At 41.4% G+C, this 21,954-nt stretch overlaps 1 protein-coding gene across 2 annotated transcripts; it reads left to right on the top strand.

Annotated features, from left to right (window-relative positions):
- The first annotated feature begins 2,796 nt into the window (after positions 1 to 2,796).
- LOC135092235 (general transcriptional corepressor trfA-like) lies at positions 2,797 to 19,129 on the top strand. Of its 2 annotated transcripts, XM_063990599.1 has the most exons (8): positions 2,797 to 2,939; positions 3,030 to 3,127; positions 5,603 to 6,444; positions 8,632 to 9,150; positions 10,603 to 11,085; positions 16,161 to 16,339; positions 17,521 to 17,623; positions 18,440 to 19,129. In XM_063990599.1, the coding sequence occupies exons 3-8, from the start codon at positions 5,625 to 5,627 to the stop codon at positions 18,532 to 18,534; spliced, it is 2,199 nt and encodes a 732-aa protein (XP_063846669.1). In that variant the 5' UTR covers positions 2,797 to 2,939; positions 3,030 to 3,127; positions 5,603 to 5,624; the 3' UTR covers positions 18,535 to 19,129. The 2 variants fall into 2 exon arrangements, with proteins under 2 accessions (XP_063846669.1, XP_063846670.1); XM_063990600.1 differs by lacking the exon at positions 3,030 to 3,127 and having other exon boundaries at positions 2,846 to 2,990.
- The last annotated feature ends 2,825 nt before the right edge of the window (positions 19,130 to 21,954 follow it).

Raw genomic sequence — 21,954 nt, 5'->3', positions numbered from 1 at the left:
GGATGACCAAGATTCTGTAAGGAAAGCCAGAAGATCACCAGTAGAGCGGCCTTGACGAAACCCATACTGGCGATCAGATAGAAGGTTGTGAAGTGATAGATGTTTAAGAATCTTCCTGTTGAGGATAGATTAAAAAAACTTTAGATAGGCAGGAAATTAAAGCAATAGGACGGTAGTTTGAGGGATTAGAACGGTCACCCTTTTTAGGAACAGGTTGAATGTAGGCAAACTTCCAGTAAGAAGGAAAGGTAGATGTTGACAGACAGAGCTGAAAGAGTTTGACTACGCAAGGTGCAAGCACGGAGGCACAGTTTCGGAGAACAATAGGAGGGACCCCATCAGGTCCATAAGCCTTCCGAGGGTTTAGGCCAGTGAGGGAATGGAAAACATCATTGCGAAGAATTTTAATACGTGGCATGAAGTAGTCAGAGGGTGGAGGAGAGGGAGGAACAAGCCCAGAATCGTCCAAGGTAGTGTTTTTACCAAAGGTTTGAGCAAAGAGTTCAGCTTTAGAAATAGATGTGATAGCAGTGGTGCCATCTGGTTGAAATAGAGGAGGGAAAGAAGAAGAAGCAAAGTTATTGGAGATATTTTTGGCTAGATGCCAGAAATCACGAGGGGAGTTAGATCTTGAAAGGTTTTGACATTTTCTGTTAATGAAGGAGTTTTTGGCTAGTTGGAGAACAGACTTGGCATGGTTCCGGGCAGAAATATAAAGTGCATGAGATTCTGGTGATGGAAGGCTTAAGTACTTTTTGTGGGCCACCTCTCTATCATGTATAGCACGAGAACAAGCTGCGTTAAACCAAGGTTTAGAAGGTTTAGGACGAGAAAAAGGGTGAGGAATGTACGCCTCCATGCCAGACACTATCACCTCTGTTATGCGCTCAGCACACAAAGACACGGAAGCAGTAGTCATTCCAAGGAAAATCAGCAAAATACCTCCTCAGGTCCCCCCAACTAGCAGAGGCAAAACGCCAGAGGCACCTTCGCCTAGGGGGATCCTGAGGAGGGATTGGAGCGATAGGACAAGATAAAGATATGAGATTGTGATCGGAGGAGCCCAACGGAGAAGAAAGGGTGACAGCATAAGCAGAAGGATTAGAGGTCAGGAAAAGGTCAAGAATGTTGGGCGTATCTCCAAGACGGTCAGGAATACGAGTAGGGTGTTGCACCAATTGCTCTAGGTTATGGAGGATAGCAAAGTTGTAGGCTAGTTCGCCAGGATGGTCAGTGAAGGGAGAGGAAAGCCAAAGCTGGTGGTGAACATTGAAGTCTCCAAGAATGGAGATCTCTGCGAAAGGGAAGAGGGTCAGAATGTGTTCCACTTTGGAAGTTAAGTAGTCAAAGAATTTCTTATAGTCAGAGGAGTTAGGTGAGAGGTATACAGCACAGATAAATTTAGTATGAGAGTGACTCTGTAGTCGTAGCCAGATGGTGGAAAACTCGGAAGATTCAAGAGCGTGGGCACGAGAGCAGGTTAAGTCATTGCGCACATAAACGCAGCATCCAGCTTTGGATCGAAAATGAGGATAGAGAAAGTAGGAGGGAACAGAAAAGGGGCTACTGTCAGTTGCCTCAGACACCTGAGTTTCAGTGAGGAAAAGAAGATGAGGTTTAGAAGAGGAGAGGTGGTGTTCTACAGATTGAAAATTAGATCTTAGACCGCGAATGTTGCAGAAGTTAATGAAGAAAAAGTTGAGGGGGGTGTCAAGACACTTAGGGTCGTCGACAGAAGGGCAGTCCGACCTGGGGACATTTATGGTCCCCTCCCCAGATGGAGACTCCGAGGCTGGTGTAGGAGTCACCATGATGATTTTAAAATTTTTGAGTGAAGGGTGTGTGTGTTATTAGGTGCTTGTAGTTTTGTGTGGAGGAAGAGAGTTGTCTTTAGAGGGCAGGCTGTGACTGCCCCCTTGTGTTGTGAGACACAAAGGGAAACGTTCAGTGAGGTCACAGCTGGGTTTAATGATAAGTTCACAGCACCCCCTGAACAGTGCTTGAGACCTCACTGGGAGTAATTATCGTTTCGGCAGGTGTCTACTGCCTCCTCCTACTGGTGGTGGTAGTGCTTCTTCTTCTTATATGCAGTGATAGAAGCTTTTATGAGGATATAAATAATGGAATACTTGTAGAGAAAGACACTTAAAAGCGACCCTGAAACCAGATTAAGACGAATGGATGATGCACGATTAGTAAGAAAGGTGTTTCTATGGAATAGGAGTAGCAGGTGGTGTAAGAAGTATTAAGATAAGAATAAAAAGTGCCATGGAAACTACTTAGGCTTTTCAACGGTTACAAGGGAGACAGGTTGAGTGTGATTGGAGTATGGTGGTTAGAAATGGAGAAGGCTTTTAGAATGAGGTGTAAGAAAGTGGAAAAGTGAGATAAACAATAGAAAAACGTGTGGGACTGAATGAACATAAGAATGAGATGGAACAAAAGAATATCTTGGAATGGTATAGAGAGAAAGAGGCCTTAATGTATGAAAAGTGGTATGAGGGAAGCCTGGGTGGTGGTTTGTATGTGAAAGCAAGGGGTTACATATGGGCTGGAGTGTGTGAAGTATGCCAGAGACAGGGATGAGATGATGCTAGTAGTGCTGAGGGTATTGATGCATGTCAGTGAACACGGGATGGGATTTTTTTTTTTTTTTTATGTAGGAGGGACACTGATGGTGTTGCTGCTAGGACGGTGTGGAAAGACGAATGGAAGGACGATTGAGGCTGTGAAGGAGTTCTTGGAGAAAATGTGGCGTGCTAGATGTGGGGACTAGTTTGTTTTTCTGTTTGCTGATCAAAAAGGGTTACTGGCTCATGAGTCATCACAAGCTACTTGTAAGATCAAGATCAAGATCAGTGTGTCTGGCGCCAAAACAATCGATGGCGTCTCAGCTTTAGGACTGACGCTTGGTTGACGCACAAACAAACACACCACTGGTAGGGATACTGAGAACATTGGAGAGTGATCGTATAGTGACAGTGATAAAGGTGAGTCAAAATTTATGGTGATGTATTCCTGTATTTCAGATAGGGAACAAGGCTGTGGTGACCCGAGTTGTGGCAGAGTCGTTTCCTGTTGTGCTGTGTGGGTGCTGGTGGTTTGGAGGACCTGTACTCAGCACCAGGTGTGTCTTGAACTGACCTCGGGGTTTCATATGTGTGGGCTTAACCCTGACAGTGAAGATGATAGTGTGAAACTGGCTATTTGCTGAAGGGCGTCGCAACCCGAGATTTTTTTATTTTATTTATTTATTTTTTTTTTCGGTAGGAGGGGCACCGGCCAAGAGCAATAATAAAAAAAAAGAAAAGAAGGGGAATCTTTATATATAACCTTAATTTTATCTAATATGTAAGTATTAACCTCAGTAAAAGCGGCTTAAGGTTATCTACATATTATCCAAAAGGACCACTGAGGTGCCAGTCCCTGAAGAGTCGAAAGCAGTAGTCACAAATTACAGGATAAGCATGAGAAGTCATATTGGTAAAATTTTACTCTCATCAGTCTCAATGTTCCAGATGAAACCTTATTTTTTTGGGTAGTTTTCGGCCTGTGTTAAATTAACTTCTTTGTCATTTTCCGCAAATCATTAGTTTTAATTTTTTTTATCCCCCCGAACCCACCCATCCCTTCAGAAGCTAATGATGTCTGAGAAAAGCAGATTATACAAAACAGACCGGAATCTGCCATGAAAAAATAGTTTGATCATTACAAATAATTAACAGCAGCAACACTCTCTGGCAATGTTCCCCCCTGAGATGACTGGCCTCCACTTGCTGTGGCTGCCAGCTGGCCTCCGCTTGCTGTGGCTGCCAGCTGGCCTCCGCTTGCTGTGGCTGCCAGCTGGCCTCCGCTTGCTGTGGCTGCCAGCTGGCCTCCGCTTGCTGTGGCTGCCAGCTGGCTGTTGCGCACCACCACCACCAAACCTAATGAAACTAGCTTATTCTACCCAAACTAACCTAATTTAACCAAACTAAACTAACCTAAATTTACTTAACCAAACTAATATACTCTAACAAAACTAATCTAACTTGATGTAACTTGACAAAATTAACCTAACCTAACCAAACTAACCAGGGAGCAAGCAAACTTCCTTCCCCCCCCACAAAAACAAATAAATCTTTAAAAATCACTGTCAGCATTATAAATAATTTGCAATGGTTATATTATGGAGTTCAAATTGTTCCGAAAGACAAGCTCTATCTGATGAGCGGTGTAAGAAAAGCCATGTTGAGATGCGAAAGACTTTTTTTTTTATTTCATTTTAGTTAACCTTAGATTTTACTGTAATTTTTATCTGTGTGTTTCAAAATTATCTTCAGAAACTTTTACAAGGCTATTCTGTTAAACGAGTAGAAACCATGGGAATTATATATTTATTTATTTATTTATTTATTTATTTATTTATTTATTTATTTGTTTATTTTATATGTATGAGGGGCACCAGCCAGGGGTAACAAATTTATAATAAAAAAAAATAGTCAGAAGCAGCCATCAAAAATTAAATGGTAAGTGTCTTGAAACCTCCCAAGTGAAAGAGTTCAAGTCACAGGAAGGAGGAAATACAGAAGCAGGCGGGGGTGAAAGTTTCCACGAATGTAGTGACTCATCACCTCTGTAGCTGCTGGTGAAGGTTGTCTAAAGTAGCCATCTTTATCTGACTATAAGAAAATTACTCTCTTTAAATGTGAGATGGTTCATTACTGAATCTGAAAATTAATTGAATTCTTGGCACATATTAAACTCAGGGATTATGGAAACATATCTGGACCAAACCATTATTTCTGACCATAAATGCTTTGGTTAGTTGAAAAGTGAGATTGGTTAACTTCTGAACCCAAAAATTTGTTGGGTTCTTTATAGACACAAACTTGGAAATTATGGAAATAACCTTTGCTTACTACCTGACACCAACTGTTCATTTTGTTGACAAAATACGACTTTTCAAACTGTGATCTATACACTGAAGGGATCAAGAGAGAAACTAATGAACTGTAGGAAATTAAACCTAAGCTATTCCTGAGAAGAAAACACTAATATTATTTCAATATCATCCAACTTTTTGTGCAAATTTGATAGTACATGTGATCAATTTCTGTATCATTTCAGTATAGCACTATCTTGGTGGCTCATGACCCTTTGTAAACTGTGGATTAGAGATTATCTTTATGTGATGTTAGACTTAAGTTAAGAAGTATTTGGGACTGGGAGATGATCATGGGATAAACAACCTTCATCCTGCTGTGGTTCCTTTCATCAGCACCTTTCAAGACCACTGTAATAATTTGTTCAGGTGGAAAGGAAGATATGGTTGGTGTATAGAAGTGGTGTTAGAAGGTTAATTAGTATATGTGTGTATGAGTTATATTATTGACTCTCTCTCTCTCTCTCTCTCTCTCTCTCTCTCTCTCTCTCTCTCTCTCTCTCTCTCTCTCTCTCTCTCTCTCTCTCTCTCTCTCTCTCTCTCTCTCTCTCTCTCTCTCTCTCTCTCTCTCTCTCTCATATATTAACTCATTCTCTTATTTATTGACTTCCATATTTATCAACTTTCTCTTATTGACTCCCTTATTTATGAACTCTCCCTCTCCCGCCCCCCACACAGGTAATGCCACACAGTCACAGCGATGGATGAATCTCAAGAGGTGCGGCGGTCGGGGCGGCGAAGGGTCCGCCCTGTAGAGTTCTGGAACTTTGAAAAGCCCGAGAACTCGACTTGTGAGGCGATCATCTATAATGAGATTGAGCTGACCAAGTGCTCCATTTTCAAGCCGTTTTCTTTGAGCTACTGCAGAGGCTCCCCTGCTAACTATACAGGTATTGGAGGGAAGGAGAAGTCCCCTCCTGGCAAAGCAGCAAAGAAAACAGTCCCCGCAGCTCACAGTTCTAAGAGATCAGCAAGGAAAACGGAAGTCAGCACAGCACACAATGGTGAAACCGTAACACCAAACAAGCTGACAGATAACTCAGCGCACAGCAGTAAAAATTCAGCATGTTCTCCAAAACCGAGAGGGCAGAAACGCAAACTGGAATATTCAGAGAAGGCTGAAGCTTGCCCAGTAGTGAATGGCGAAGACCAGTCACTGTCTCCCAAGTTTAGAAGAAGGAAAGGAAGCATCTCAGGCCAGAAATCCCCAAGGAAAGCCAGAAATCAATCCCTGCCAGATGAGAGAGACTCCTTGCATTCTCCAAGAATGTCCAGAAAGAAGCAGAAGTTAGAAGCAAGAGAACAGTCGGGTGATGAGACGCGATCACCAAGGAAGGCTGCAGGTTTTTCCCCGAGGATAACAAGGCGGAGGTCAGGAAGTGGAGGATTGAATAAGCAGAAGGCAGAGAGTGGGAAAGCAGGAGTGAAGACTTATGAGAGTAACACCAACAATAACAACAACAACAACATCAACAACAGGCTGGCTGATGTTAGTGCCACACCTTTGAAGAATCAGTCCAGTAAGTGATTTGATTTTTTAAGTAATAATTTCATGATTAATTAAGTAATGCCAAGGCAATAAATTTGGTAGTAATTCTAAGATAATTTTGATGTTCTTCCATTAATGCTAAGTCAATAATTTTGGTAGTAATGCTAAGATAATTTTGACATAGGGACTGTCACCTCAATGGGACTCTCTCTCTCTCTCTCTCTCTCTCTCTCTCTCTCTCTCTCTCTCTCTCTCTCTCTCTCTCTCTCTCTCTCTCTCTCTCTCTCTCTCTCTCTCTCTCTCTCTCTCTCTCTCTCTCTCTCCTCTCTCTCTCTCTCTCTCTCTCTCTCTCTCTCTCTCTCTCTCTCTCTCTCTCTCTCTCTCTCTCCTCTCTCTCTCTCTATCCCTCTCTCTCTCTCTCTCTCTCTCTCTCTCTCTCTCTCTCTCTCTCTCTCTCTCTCTCTCTCTCTCTCTCTCTCTCTCTCTCTCTCTCTCTCTCTCTCTCTCTCTCTCTCTCTCTCTCTCTCTCTCTCTCTCTCTCTCTCTCTCTCTCTCTCTCTCTCTCTCTCTCTCTCTCTCTCTCTCTCTCTCTCTCTCTCTCTCTCTCTCTCTCTCTCTCTCTCTCTCTCTCTCTCTCTCTCTCTCTCTCTCTCTCTCTCTCTCTCTCTCTCTCTCTCTCTCTCTCTCTCTCTCTCTCTCTCTCTCTCTCTCTCTCTCTCTCTCTCTCTCTCTCTCTCTCTCTCTCTCTCTCTCTCTCTCTCTCTCTCTCTCTCTCTCTCTCTCTCTCTCTCTCTCTCTCTCTCTCTCTCTCTCTCTCTCTCTCTCTCTCTCTCTCTCTCTCTCTCTCTCTCTGGGTGCTTGCAACAAGAACCAGCCACAAACCACCCTGGAATAGAGCTGAACATGTAATCACTTTTATAATTTGCCCACAATCCTAGGTGCAGCAGTACAGTCCCCCTAGATACACTCAGACCATCATACTGTGTGCCTCTCATATATACCAAAGACCAAGGTGGCAGTAGTGGAGCTGGCAAGTTACATACACTACCATGATAGGGGGTTGGTAGTGAAGGGGTCTCATTATCTGTAGGGGGTGAGGTAACAGACGCAAGTGGATAAGGAGAATCGCTGGGAAATTAGGGCCTCTGTGTCAGTTGCTCCTGTGTTTTGCGATACTTCATAGCACTAAAAGCAACGTATGGATTTTTTACAAGCATTCACTGGAGAAAAAGATAAAAGGATAAATTTAGTAAATTCTAGCCAGTGCAGTGTTTGGAGGTGGCTGAGGAACAAGGAAAGGTGTCTCAGAGGGGTTAGGGAAGGATGTGTCAGGTGACAGTAAAAAGGGTTAAGTCAAGAAAACTGTGTGTACATGCTTACAAACATTTCAATCAGTTAACTAAGAAATATAAAGAAAAAAAGATGAACGCAGGTAGGCTGCCTCTCATTACTGCCCCTTATTTGAATTTGTGATCACCAGCAATTCAGATGAAATTGAAAGGGTTAAGTCAAGAAAAACTGCATGTACGTGCTTACAAACATTTTATTTATCAGTTAATTGAGAAATATAAAGAAAAAACATGATGAACACGGGTAGGCTGCCTCTCATCACTGTCCCTCATTTGAATTTGTTGTCACCAGCAATTCAGATAATAGTGAAAGGGTTAAGTCAAGAAAAAGTGCGTGTACTTGCTTACAAATAGTTTATTTATCAGCTAACTAAGAAAGAACACGGGTAGGCTGCCTCCCATCGCTGCCCTTTATTTGAATTTGTGGTCCCTAGCAATTTAGATAACGTTGAAAGGGTTAAGTCAAGAAAAACTACGTGTACGTGCTTACAAACAGTTTATTTATCAGTTAACTAAGAAAGAACACGGGTAGGGTGCCTCTCATCTCTGCCTCAGTTATTTGAATTTGTGGTCGCCAGCAATCCGTGTTAAAATTAAAGTGTGGAAACAAACTGTGGGTCACGAGGGATGACCGTTGATTGTAGCACAGTACAGGTGTGCTCACAGTACTGTTGTGTTTAGGATGGCAGGAAAATTTGATGATTGATTAATTTGATTTGAAGTACACCTATGATTTTCTCCCTTGTTGTAATTCTCTGTTTTTTCCTTCTTACTTTCATGTGACTTTGTGTGAATTTGCACCAACTTGTACTTTCTTACGTTCTTAAGTCTTCCTCACGGATGAAAGCTAATCGCTTCTACTCTTCCAGACTTTCGTGGGAGCTTTTTCAACGACTCCAACAGGCAGCACTCGAGGTCCAACTTGACAGGGAAGGACACCACGCAGAACACCACAGCATTTGAGCAGCCCAGCTTCCGTAACATCCTTTCCAGCACAGCCATTGAGGCCCCAAAGAAGGCAGTGTTTAAGGTCCCCAGGCTACCCTCTAGGAAACACATGGTGTCATCGATGAAGCTGAGCAGCCACTGTGTTGACCCGAGCATGGTGACTATCCCAGAAGAGGAGGAACAAGATGAGCAATGTGAGAAACAGAGAGGTGAAGAACAGGAGCAGATGGAGGTGGAGAAGGAACCCCAGAGTCAAGATAGGGAGGATGGTGAGGGTGATGCCACAGCCACAGCCACAGCCACAGCCACAGCCACAGCCTCCACGGCCAGCCCAAGGAAACATGCCAGGTCAGAGAAAAGCCACACAGCAAGAGTGGCCACAGCACCTGAAGGTCACGAGCAGGGGAAGGATCACCAGGGACAAGAGGACACAACTCAAGGTAGGAGTTTTGGATCACCATCTCTGTCCTAATGGCTTATTTTTTGCATGTATCATTAGTTTATGTTGAGGTAAGTGAACACAGCATCACCCCACTTAACTGTACCACTTAGTCCTGCATTATCAACCTCACTTTATATTAGGTTAAGTCTGTCCCAATGGCATATTTTTGCTTGTATCGTTAGTTTATATTGAGGTAAACGAACACAGCATCAGCCCACTTAGCTGTACCACTTTGTCCATGCATAACCAACTTTACTTAATGTTAGGTAAGTCTCAAGTTATGTTCCTTATCATCTCTGTCCCAATTGCTTATTTTTGCATGTATTATTAGTTTATATTGAGGTAAGCAAACACAGCATCACCCCACTTAGCTGTACCACTTTGTCCATGCATATCCAACCTCACTTAACCTTTTGTCTGCTATTTTGCACATCTTTCCTTCATTACCAATCACTCTGAGACATCTTTTCTTGTTCTGCAGCCACCTCCAATCTTAAAAGTGGCCAGAAATTGCAATATCTATTCTTTTCATCCCTCCCTTCCTTGTAGATGCTTATAAAGATATGATGCATTACTTCTGGTGCTGTTAATTGTGTTGTGTTGCAGTGAAAGGGTTCATGTTAAAGAGGTGCATCTCAAGTTATATTCCTTAGTGTTTCGCAAAATTGAACATTCTTAAAACAATCTAACAAGGTTTTAGAATGAGGAAAGTAAAAAAAATGCAATAAATAAATAAGAATAATGGCAAAAATGCATAAAATACTCATAATTGTGAAAATATGTATTCATAATGCAGGACAAAGGACAAAATTGTTTTATGTTTTCAAAATATTGTGTAATGAAATATTTTAAGTTGAGATTAATTTGTCACACACACACACACTTGCCTTGCCAGAGTCAGTCTCTCTCTCTCTCTCTCTCTCTCTCTCTCTCTCTCTCTCTCTCTCTCTCTCTCTCTCTCTCTCTCTCTCTCTCTCTCTCTCTCTCTCTCTCTCTCTCTCTCTCTCTCTCTCTCTCTCTCTCTCTCTCTCTCTCTCTCTCTCTCTCTCAGGATCAGTAATCAGGATAGAACAAGAAATAACGGGTTCAAACTCAAAAAGGACAGATTTAAAAAAGAGATAAGAAGGAATCAGTTCTCAAAAAGAGTGGTAGATGAATGGAAGAGACTCAGTAATCAGGTTGAGGTCAGATCAGATGATGTTTCAGTATATAACCTTTGCAATGCCACCTTTTCATCCTTCTTGGTCTCTCATTCCTTTCTTTCGTGTGTGTGTGTGTGTGTGTGTGTTAGTGCCAAGTCATTGGGAAGCTTAAAAAAGATAAGGCATATTTATGGATGGGGATGATGGGTAGAAATAGACAGGTGTTCTTCATACAGGGACTGCCATGTGTAGGCCTGATGGCTTCTTGCAGCTTCCTTTATGTTTGTATGTTCTCCCTCGTTCCACAGGTGCAGGGAACACCCGGCGCTCGTCACGTGTCCGCACCAAACCACTGGAGTTCTGGAATTTTGAGAAGGTGCAGGTGGAGAGGCAGGAGGATGGAGAGGTGAAGGTGATCCACCACAAGCAGGATTCCACCATGCAGATCCAGACAAGGGTCATAGACTGCAGTGCTGTCTTGGGGTCACAGGTGGGCCGAGGCATCACTCTCCCCGAGGACCTCCTGAGGGTTGAGGAGTCCACAGTGACCTCTAATAAACCCAGCAAGTCTTCAAAAACCTTCTCAAAAGCTGGAAGTTCAGTTGCAGTTCATCCAGCGCTGAGCCCAAAGCAGATAAAGAAGGTGAATGCAAAGAAGGTCCTCTCCTCGTGGTCGCCCAACCCCAGCCCAAGCAAGTCACCCTCCAAGCGCCGCCTGTTCTCCCCAAACCTGAATTACTTTGATGAGCCGGCAGAGGAGGAATCCAGGATATCCAGAATCAGTGTAGGAGGTAGGGAGGTTATTATTTTTGTTTTAGTTTCAATTTTCAGTCAAGCTCTTCTCCTTTTTACAGTATATGCTGTCATGCACTATGGTTTCCTCTCCTCCTTCTTCTCGCCCATTCCTCACTGGAGTACTGCCAGCCCTCGATTCTATGGACTAGGTTTTTAACAAGCAGAATCAGTCACTCCTCAGTTGTCCGCCCTGTGGTGGGAGCGTCTGGTGACTCCTGTGTAAGGGTACAGCCTCTCTATGTATCTATTATTAGTGGTAAGAAGCTTATGCCACATCTTACATTATGTGTAACTGAATGCACATGGTCTTCAGTGGCTGGTGGAAGTGGTGTGAAAAAAGAGCAAGTATTACGTGTAAATTCAAGTGTGTGCTAGAAATTTAAGTTAATTAACTTCTTTGCTACCGCAACCCCCATCTGGTGTGAAGAAAATGTTCCCCACAACACCACCGCCGCCACGGCCCACATGCCTCACTCACTGACAGTGTCTGCTGAAGAAACAGTGCTTATTTCACTGGCCTCACCTCTTTTTCAGTCAATCTGAGCTGTTTTCATCTGGAAAATCTTGTAGTAACTTCCTATTATCTGTCTCATAGTTATAATCCTCTTCATCACTACTAGCTAAGGGAAGAGAGGCCATTAGTATTCATGTTCATTGAAGGAAGCAAAATACTTCAGTCACTCAAGTTGCAGACAAACAAGTGAAGAATTTGAAGATCTTGGAAGGAAGGAGTGACAGTATTCTCCTTTCAAACAAAAGAATATGATTGGGATTAATTTTTCTGAAGGAAATAGACTCCATGATTGATTGGCTATTGTGTGTAAATTTATAATGGATGGGAGTCATTGTGTAATGGTTCACACGCTTATGTTTGCGGAGTGTGTTGCCGCCACGTGGGATGCACTCAAGGCTTGGTGAAATGCATACATCTCTTGATGTGGTGCCTGCATGCCACACTCCTTTCACTGGGTGCCACGGGGCTGCTGACACGCATGGTGCACACATGCGTCAGAACAGTGTTGCAGTAGTAAAGGGGTAGAGGGGCTGGGTGTGGGGGTCTTTGGTGCAGGCTTGTATCAGGTGGCCGGGTAGTTGTTGGCTGTGTTGGCATGGTGGGGTGTGTGCTGGGAGGTGCCAGTGGGTGGAGGATGTTATTTGTGGTGTTTGGAATATGAAAGCCTAAACAAACTGTTTCTCATGAGCTTGTGTAATGTGTATCTGGTCACCTCAGAGACTGCCTCCACAGGTGAAGCTGATGTAATGCATGTTGATAGAAAGCACTAAAGCTTTGAAGTTGTATTGCATTGGGATGCATAACCTGAAGTACCTGATGAAAGTTCAATGGATTTTTGATAATTGTGAGTGTTGGTATCTCTGCAATGCTGAGGATGCTGTGCAGGATTGTAGGCCAGCTGGACTTGTACTTGAAAGGAGGAATGGATGGCAAAGTGTTCCTCAGCTGGAGCAGTGAAGTCCACACAAGGCAAGTGTATGAATTACAAAATATTGAAGAACTTGAACTCTTTTTTAATACCTTCTGTGAGTGTGAACTTGGAGAGAATCAAGGTGAGCCAGTCCTGGCAGCAAACACAAGCTGTGCCTCTTTGTGCAGTGTTGGGGACACAGCTGGCCACTGTCACATCACCTGCACACTACACACTTCTCAAGTGCTGAAGTGTCATTTTGTCTGTGGGTTTGCATGTGTGATTAATTTTACATAAATTTCTTGTTTTGTGTTTGTGGAAGTACTTACACAAATGCAAAGCTGTATATATATTTTTTGTATTAAAAAATAAGAGTAATATAAGACTAAGATAATATTTGCAGTTTGTATTTTGCTGTGACTTTAATTTTGTATATCCACGCAGTACCACAGTAAATTTTTAAGCTTAAAATACTGTAGATAATAATTGGCATTGCATGTGATGATTCCACTGTTGATCAGCCCATCCTTTACTTGCCAGCCAGAGAAAACTCTACCTCAAGCACCATTTTTGTGTGAGGCGCTGTGCTCTAAAGTTTGAAGAATGCTTGGTTTTTAATTCAGTGAAGTGAATAAAAATGTTTACAAAACTCATTTAGGTAATTTACATTTTTTCAGTAACTAAATATATACCAATGTTCCTGTTACTAATCTAAAGTGAGCAAATTGTTACCACTTACTTTGCCCTTCAGATATGTTTGCTTATATAAATCTATCTCAAGTTCATTTGCTGTTCACGTCAGTATTGTGTACATAAGACTCTTACCCGTATAGTGACTTTCTGTATTTTTATGAGAGAAATAAACTTTTGTCTTCGCCAGTGTCATTGCATAGCCTGGAGCAGTGAGCTGTGTGCCCAGCTGCCCCAAGGAGTCGTGTTGTGCTGTATAAATTATTGCAGCAGGAAAAAAATAAATAAATGACCAGACAACTTCGTCTACCAAACCTGCAGTTCTTGGTTTCTGTGATGTTCTCAGTGTAGAGCAGTTCATTAATTTAAATCCTAATTTCAATTTTAGACCCAAAATTATCTGTACTTTTTGTAACATTTCTACTTGGGGCAGGTGTACATGATATGCCGCATTCTGAAACACTTCTGCGCCGTACCTCCACCATTTCAAAACACTCTAGTTGAAGTGACACAGGTTTTTAAGAGTGTTGCTACAGTTATAGTGACAGATTAACCACATTTCTACATTATTAACAGGAGAAACACTCTTGGGAACCCGACATCATCTCTGTGGCCTTTAAAAATAGTCGTGGTGAGAGAGCAAAGTGTTTCTGTATACTGGCCTTTGTTTGGCTGTTGTGTTCATTGCATTACTTCACTTTCCTGACAATTCCAGTTTAATTTAAGCAGTTTTGTCTGTCTGCTCCTCTGTGTTTTCCGTGCCACCTGCCTTGTACATTATCCTCATTTCTCTATTTTCTGTCACTTTCTTCTTTTCCTCCTTATCTTTCAGCTTTGTCATCTGCCTCCACCTCCTTCCCTTTCTCCTCTTCCTCTTGCTTCATATCTTTTTCTTTCTTTTCTATATTATCCTTTTCTCTGTCTTGTTTATTTTGTATTATTGCATTTTAAAATTGATTTGAATTTTTCTTCTCTCTCTCATTATCATTTATTTCTGGTTCTCTGTGCTTTTCATGACTCTTATCTGCCTTGTGTATTGTCATATCTCCATTTTCTTTCTGTTTCTTTTTCCTCTTTTTCTTCCTCATTCACCGTTTTCATAAGCATCTACCTCCTTTCCTCCCTTCTTCCTTCTCTTTCACCTTTTCTATCATCTATTTCTACCTCATTTTCCTTCCTTCCTTCCTTCCTTCCTTCCTTCTCTTTCACCTTTTCCTTCATCAATCTCCACTTCCTTCCATCTTCCACTTCCTTCTCCTCTGTATCCCCTGTTTCCTCTCCTATATTACCCTTTCTCTCTATTCTATTCTACTTCCACTATGTTCATCGTGACAGTGTAAGGACAGTGCACATATACCATTTCACTGTTCACTGTTCACTGTAGTACAATATAATTTTTTACCACCTGATTTTACCTGTATTTATTTAATGTGGTATTGTATTTTGAATGGGGTTTGATTTTTTATTTCTTGTATATAAGTGTGTTGTTGTTTGCTATGAGATTTATTTTATTATTTTTTCAGCTTTTTTTTATGTTATTGTGTGTTATTTATTTTATATGTTATTGATATTGTTTTGTTATCTTTATTTATTTGTGTATTTTTACTTATCAGTTTATTTATTTATCCACTACTTACTGTACACATTATTGCCTTGTTATTATGTTACACTTAAATTTACTGCTGCATTTTACCTCTTATAAAATACACAAGCCATCTATTTTGAACACTCCCGTACGATTACAAGTATTGACGTTATAATGTTTTGCTAATTTTGTCATTTTCTTGCTTCTTTTTTTTTGTTATACACAGACACTATAGATTTTCATGGTGCCGAGAAAAGTTGCAGCCAATTAATGTGTTTGAGGGTTTGGCTGCTTTAGTTTCCTGTTTTCTTTGCTTTTTGGGTACTGTATTGTTGTCATGCAGTCTTTCCTCCTTTTTCAGCCTGGTCTTTGGTATTTATCTATCTCCATCTATATCTATCTATCTGTCTGTATCTTTCTATGTATATATATGTATATAATTTTTTTATTGATTTATTTGCTTATTTATGGATTCATTTACTGTTATCTATCCATTTTGTTTATGTTTTGATGTATTTATGTTTTCAAGTGCTCAGATTCAGTTGTCTTGTATCACACACACACACACACACACACACACACACACACACACACACACACACACACACACACACACACACACACACACACACACACACACACACACACACACACACACACACACACACACACTAAGGTGGTCACATATATCAAAAGGTGTATCTTCCTCAGTAAAAGTAGCATCCATGACTTTTAAGGACAAGATGCATACAAAGTAATACATAGAGACATCACAGTGCAAGCTTGACCCCAGTGCTGCACGTGACACGGGGCAAACACAGCCTAAACCCTTGACAGCCAGTGACAGTGTGCCATTTTTTACGTCATTGGAGTGTTCATAAAAAATTCCCTTATGTAACCGCAAGACTACAGGCATTAGAGCGTCTTAACTGCTCACTCGCTCATCTTGCAGTCAGTCTCTTGAAATTATACCAAAACTTTCAACAGGGAGCTTTCAAAGATTAGACAAATTTATGGATGGGAGTGATAGTAGGAAATAGGTAGGTATGCTTCATACAGGAACTGCTGCGTGTAGGCCTGATGGCTTCCTGCACCAACACTTATTTTTTTACGTTCTTAACAGGATTTTATGAAGCAAAGACGCAATGGTTGAAGTGTTATCACTAATTCTCATCACTAAAAGAATGCATGAAATCTCTTAACACTCACAAGAAAGGAATGAAAAGGAATACATTTTACAATTTCTAGCTGACACAATATTTGGAAGTGGCTGTAGGAGGAGAGGAGGAGAGGAAACGCCCCACAGTGCTCAGGAATTAAAGAAAAATATGCCAGCTAGGTGTCTTGCCTCTCACACACATCATTTTCACAGGCAAGAAACTGACAGTGGTGGGCAGAGTGAAGTTTAATGATCTGCCCTTCATCGTCCTGGAGAAGAAGGCATACCGGTGCTGTGTGGCCCATGGGATGCACAACAAGGAGAAAACCATCTTCATTTCATACCTGTTTCTGGAGCGTGGCAACATTGTGTGGAACAGCTCAGGGAAGATGGTATGTAGGTGGTGGTGGTGGTGTTCTTGATGTTGGTCTAATTACTGAAGTTATTGTCTCACTCTGCTGTTTTCATTTCTTGTTTTCTGTATTCTTATTTTGTTTCTTAAATGTACCTCATATAGTGTATTGATTGAAGTGTTTAATTGTTTAGTTTCATAGTGGGAAGATAGAGTTGTTAAAAGCTCTTTGGGAAATGAAAGGAAGTCTTCGGTATTCGTGGACATGGGGAAAGTGTGTGATAATGTTGACAGGAAAGGACTTTGTGGTGTTGTGAAGGTATGCAAAGTTTGAGGCAGGGTGCTGGAAGGAAGGAAGGCTTTCTGTTTATATAGCAATGCATGAGTGAGAGATTATGGTGGTGGTGGGAGTTTTTTGTAGGAGGGACACTGGCTAAGGGCAACAAAAATCCAATAAAAAAGAAAAAAATACCCACTGATATGCCAGTCCCAGAAAAAGAGTCCAGAGTGGTAGGGACCAAGTTCTTCCCAGCCAGAGTAGGTTTGCATCAGGTTTTTTATAATGTCACTGGATGTACAGCTTGTATACAAATGGTGTGGTGAAGAAAGTGAATATGAGGGTTTTTGCAGAGGCCTGAGTCTGATCACTGGGGAGGAAAGGGTATGAGATCTGAGTCAGCTACTATTTGCTGGTGTTAAAGATCTGGTGGCTGACTCTGAGAGGAGGTTGAAGAGATTGATGAAGAGTCTGAGTGTAATAAGAGGAGGAAGCTGAAAGTTAATGTTGATAAAAGTAAAATAATGAAATGCTCAAAAGAGATAATGTGGAGAAAGGATGGATGTAGGACTGAATGGAGGACAGCTGGAAGAGGTGGATTGTTTCAAGTAATTGGGATCAACAGTTGCAGTGGATGGAGGAGTTGAGACAGGTGAAATACAGGTGAAAGAAACAGAAAAAGTATTGCATATGCTGCCAGGTCTTGCTGTGGAGGTATGGTGCCAGCAATGCCCAAGGTCCTGGTGTGCTGTAGGGTCATCCACAAGACATTGCCTCTCCACCAAGGCTGATGTGGCTAGGAGTGTGAATGATGTGTGCATCAGTGTGTGGTGCTTTGTCTGAGCCACCCCATGTGGGATAAATTGGTGGAACACATTGTTTAATAGTCTTAATCTTGCATTGTTGTGTCTAAAACTCACTGTATTGTTTTCCTTTTCATGCAGACAATATATGTGATAGACGGCCTTGGCACGATGCAAGTGATGAGTGAGGGTGGGGCAGTGTGTCACCAGCTGAAGGCAAAACACACTGTGCAATGTCCCAAAGGTAAGGATGGCTTGGTATCCTCAACTTCAATTGTTGTGCAAACTGTCTACTGTAAGAACTTGAGAAAATGAGGGAAGCTGCAAGAATCTGGCAGGCCTACATGTGGTAGTCCCTGTATGAAACATAGCTACCTTTTAAAGCTCCCTAATGACTCGGCATCAACAACCTGATTACTGAGTCCATTCCATTCATTTACTTCTTGATTTGAGAACTGATTCCTTCCTATCCCTTTTTTTTTTAATTTAACCCTTCCAAGCTGGAACCTGTTATTTCTTGTTCTATCCTGATTGCTGGTGTATGTATTTCTTGTTTCTCATCCGATCTCTTCCAGTTACTCCTTTGATTATTCTTGGTGTTTTCATTTAGCTGCTTTTTTTTTTATTATTATTATTTTTTTTTATTTTTTAACTCCTGACCTGTGTAATAACTGGTTAGGGAATGATAGTATGAATTATTATTGTATATTATTATTGTAGGAAGATGGTGTTTTTTTTTTTTTTTGTGTAAAGTGTAATACTGTTAGGGTGTTACTGTGCTTGGTTATTCTGTTATTTGTTGTTTATTTTGTGCATTTAGTTGCACACTGAGATACTGAAAGTTTTCGCAATTGTTTTATCCCTCCTCCTCTTACTCTTATTTACTTCATCATTTTCTCTACTTAATTCTATCACTTCTGTTTTCCTAGCATTTATTTTCATTTTATTTTCATTCATTTTATTCCATTGTTCAGTCACTACATATAAAAACTCTATGCATTTCCTGAGCAAAGAAAGTGGAGGATTATTTTCCCTCTCTCTCTCTCTCTCTCTCTCCCAGAATCCAAGATATCTGTGAGAAAAGATGGCCGCTGCAAGATGCTCAGGCTGCATGTGTGTCTGGTGAGAGGCGCTGCCATGCTTGGGACCTGTTGACTGCTGCTGCTGCTGCTGCTGCTGTTGCCTCCTCTGTCAATAACCCTGGTAGATCTATGTGTAAATATATAACTCAATGTTCATCCTGTATTAGATTTATATATATTGTTTTATTTTATTTTGTTATTTTTTCTTTATTGCTTTTATGGCATAGTATATTGTGGGAACTGATTTTTTCCTCCAGTTTTTAGTGTTCAGTTATTTTATTTATTTATTTTTTTGTTCAATCCTGTAATTATTATGTAATTTGTGGATATGTTTTTTCTCTACATTATGTTCCATATTTTTTTTTTTCATTTATTTTCTTTTTCTTTTTTTTTCTTTTTGTTGTACATTGTTTGGGTTTCTTTTTTGTATTTTTTCCCTTCATGCTTCATCAACATTTATTTATTTATTTTTAGTGGGGGTTCATTATGCTTTTTTTTTTGTTTCCATTATACTCCATCTACATCATGACTAAACATTTGTACATTATTTAGATTTTCTGCCTTATAACTTCTGAAGAAATGTATAATTGCCAGCATGCTTCTGATACAATAATATGCAAGTATTCTGAAAAATTTCATTTATAATTTTTATATAAAGGACAAGTATTCTTTGTATTTCCTTTCACCCGGGGGCAGGAGAAACTTTTGGGGGAGGAGGGAAGGAGGGGGGAGGGGACTTCTACTGGACAGGTGAGAGTGGGGCTGTGGGAGGCATCAGTGATCCCATACCAGCCTTACTGCCAGCAACGTGCTATCCCAAACCATTACAATTTATTTATTTATTTTATGTAAGAGGGACATTGGCCTAGGACAACGAAGAGAGCTAAAAAAAAAAAAAAAAAAAAAAAAAAAAACATGCCAGCCCCAAAAGAAAGGTCAAAAGGATACCCAAATTTGGAGGATAAATGTCTTGAAACCACCCGCTTGCGAGAGTTTAGTCATAGGAAGGAGGAAATGCAGAAGCAGGCAGGGAGTTCCAGAGTGTACCTGCAAAAGAAATAAAACTCAATAAAGCTCATTAAATCATTGCTACAGCTTACTGGGAGGGAATAAACATGTCAGTCAAAATAAGTTTTCGTGGGCAGTGTAGAAAATAAGAGTACAATAAGAAAACGGGAGACTGCAGAAGGCCAACTGAACTAAACAAGGCAATTCTTAAAGGATCTTCATTTTACTCTCCTAAGAAAGTCATGAAGTTGGAAAGGCAGACTGACAGAGCTCCACAGTTTACCAGTGAGAGGGATGGATTGCTAATAAACTCAGCTGATCTTTTAAGCCTGTTAAGTATCGATCTCGTGGAAAGGGAAGAGCTGAGTGTGAATGATGTGTGTCAAGGGGAAAAAATATTAATTAAGTATTGATGTTAATGAATAATCAGGTAAACAAATAGTGAACTGTAAAGATAAAAAAAAAAAAAGATAAATGATTTTTTTTTTTTTTTTATGTAGGAAGGACACTGGCCAAGGGCAACAAAAATCTAATAAAAAAAAATGCCAGTCCCATAAAAGGGTCAAAGCAGTGGTCAAAAATTGATGAATAAATGTCTTGAAACCTCCCTCTTGGAGGAATTCAAGTCATAGGAAGGTGGAAATACAGAAGCAGGCAGGGAGTTCCAGAGTTTACCAGAGAAAGGGATGAATGATTGAGAATACTGGTTAACTCTTGCCTTAGAGAGGTGGACAGAATAGGGATGAGAGAAAGAAGAGTCTTGTGCAGCGAGGCCGCGGAAGGAGGGGAGGCATGCAGTTAACAAGATCAGAAGAGCAGTTAGCATGAAAATAGCGGTAGGAGACAGCTAGATATGCAACATTGCGGCGGTGAGAGAGAGGCTGAAGACAGTCAGTTAGAGGAGAGTTGATGAGACGAAAAGCTTTTGATTCCACCCTGTCTAGAAGAGCAGTATGAGTGGAACCCCCCCAGACATGTGAAGCATACTCCATACATGGACGGATAAGGCCCTTGTACAGAGTTAGCAGCTGGGGGGGTGAGAAAAACTGGCGGAGACGTCTCAGAACACTTAACTTCAAAGAAGCTATTTTAGCTAGAGATGAGATGTGAAGTTTCCAGTTCAGATTATAAGTAAAGGACAGACCGAGGATGTTCAGTGTAGAAGAGGGGGACAGTTGAGTGTCATTGAAGAAGAGGGGATAGTTGTCTGGAAGGTTGTGTCGAGTTGATAGATGGAGGAATTGAGTTTTTGAGGCATTGAACAATACCAAGTTTGCTCTGCCCCAATCAGAAATTTTAGAAAGATTAGAAGTCAAGCGTACTGTGGCTTCCCTGCGTGATATGTTTACCTCCTGAAGGAGGAGAACAGACTTGGCATGGTTCCGTCCAGAAATATAAAGTGCATGAGATTCTAGTGATGGAAGGCTTAAGTACTTTTTGTGGGCCACCTCTCTATCATGTATAGCACGAGAACAAGCTGTGTTAAACCAAGGTTCAGAAGGTTTAGGACGAGAAAAAGAGTGAGGAATGTACGCCTCCATGCCAGACACTATCACCTCTGTTATGCGCTCAGCACACAAAGACTGGTCTCTGACACGGAAGCAGTAGTCATTCCAAGGAAAATCAGCAAAATACCTCCTCAGGTCCCCCCAACTAGCAGAGGCAAAACGCCAGAGGCACCTTCGCTTAGGGGGATCCTGAGGAGGGATTGGAGCGATAGGACAAGATAAAGATATGAGATTGTGATCGGAGGAGCCCAACGGAGAAGAAAGGGTGACAGCATAAGCAGAAGGATTAGAGGTCAGGAAAAGGTCAAGAATGTTGGGCGTATCTCCAAGACGGTCAGGAATACGAGTAGGGTGTTGCACCAATTGCTCTAGGTCATGGAGGATAGCAAAGTTGTAGGCTAGTTCACCAGGATGGTCAGTGAAGGGAGAGGAAAGCCAAAGCTGGTGGTAAACATTGAAGTCTCCAAGAATGGAGATCTCTGCAAAAGGGAAGAGGGTCAGAATGTGCTCCACTTTGGAAGTTAAGTAGTCAAAGAATTTCTTATAATCAGAGGAGTTAGGTGAGAGGTATACAGCACAGATAAATTTAGTATGAGAGTGACTCTGTAGTCGTAGCCAGATGGTGGAAAACTCGGAAGATTCAAGAGCGTGGGCACGAGAGCAGGTTAAGTCATTGCGCACATAAACGCAGCATCCAGCTTTGGATCAAAAATGAGGATAGAGAAAGTAGGAGGGAACAGAAAAGGGCTACTGTCAGTTGCCTCAGACACCTGAGTTTCAGTGAGGAAAAGAAGATGAGGTTTAGAAGAGGAGAGGTGGTGTTCTACAGATTGAAAATTAGATCTTAGACCGCGAATGTTGCACAAGTTAATGAAGAAAAAGTTGAGGGTGGTGTCAAGACACTTAGGGTCGTCGACAGAAAGGCAGTCCGACCTGGGGACATTTATGGTCCCCTCCCCAGATGGGGACTCCGAGGC

The sequence above is a fragment of the Scylla paramamosain genome, chromosome 39, assembly GCF_035594125.1.
Source record: "Scylla paramamosain isolate STU-SP2022 chromosome 39, ASM3559412v1, whole genome shotgun sequence".
Classification (NCBI taxonomy): Eukaryota; Metazoa; Arthropoda; class Malacostraca; order Decapoda; family Portunidae; genus Scylla; species Scylla paramamosain.
Note: the sequence above shows the minus strand (reverse complement) of the source record. Positions and strands in the feature narration are given on the sequence as shown.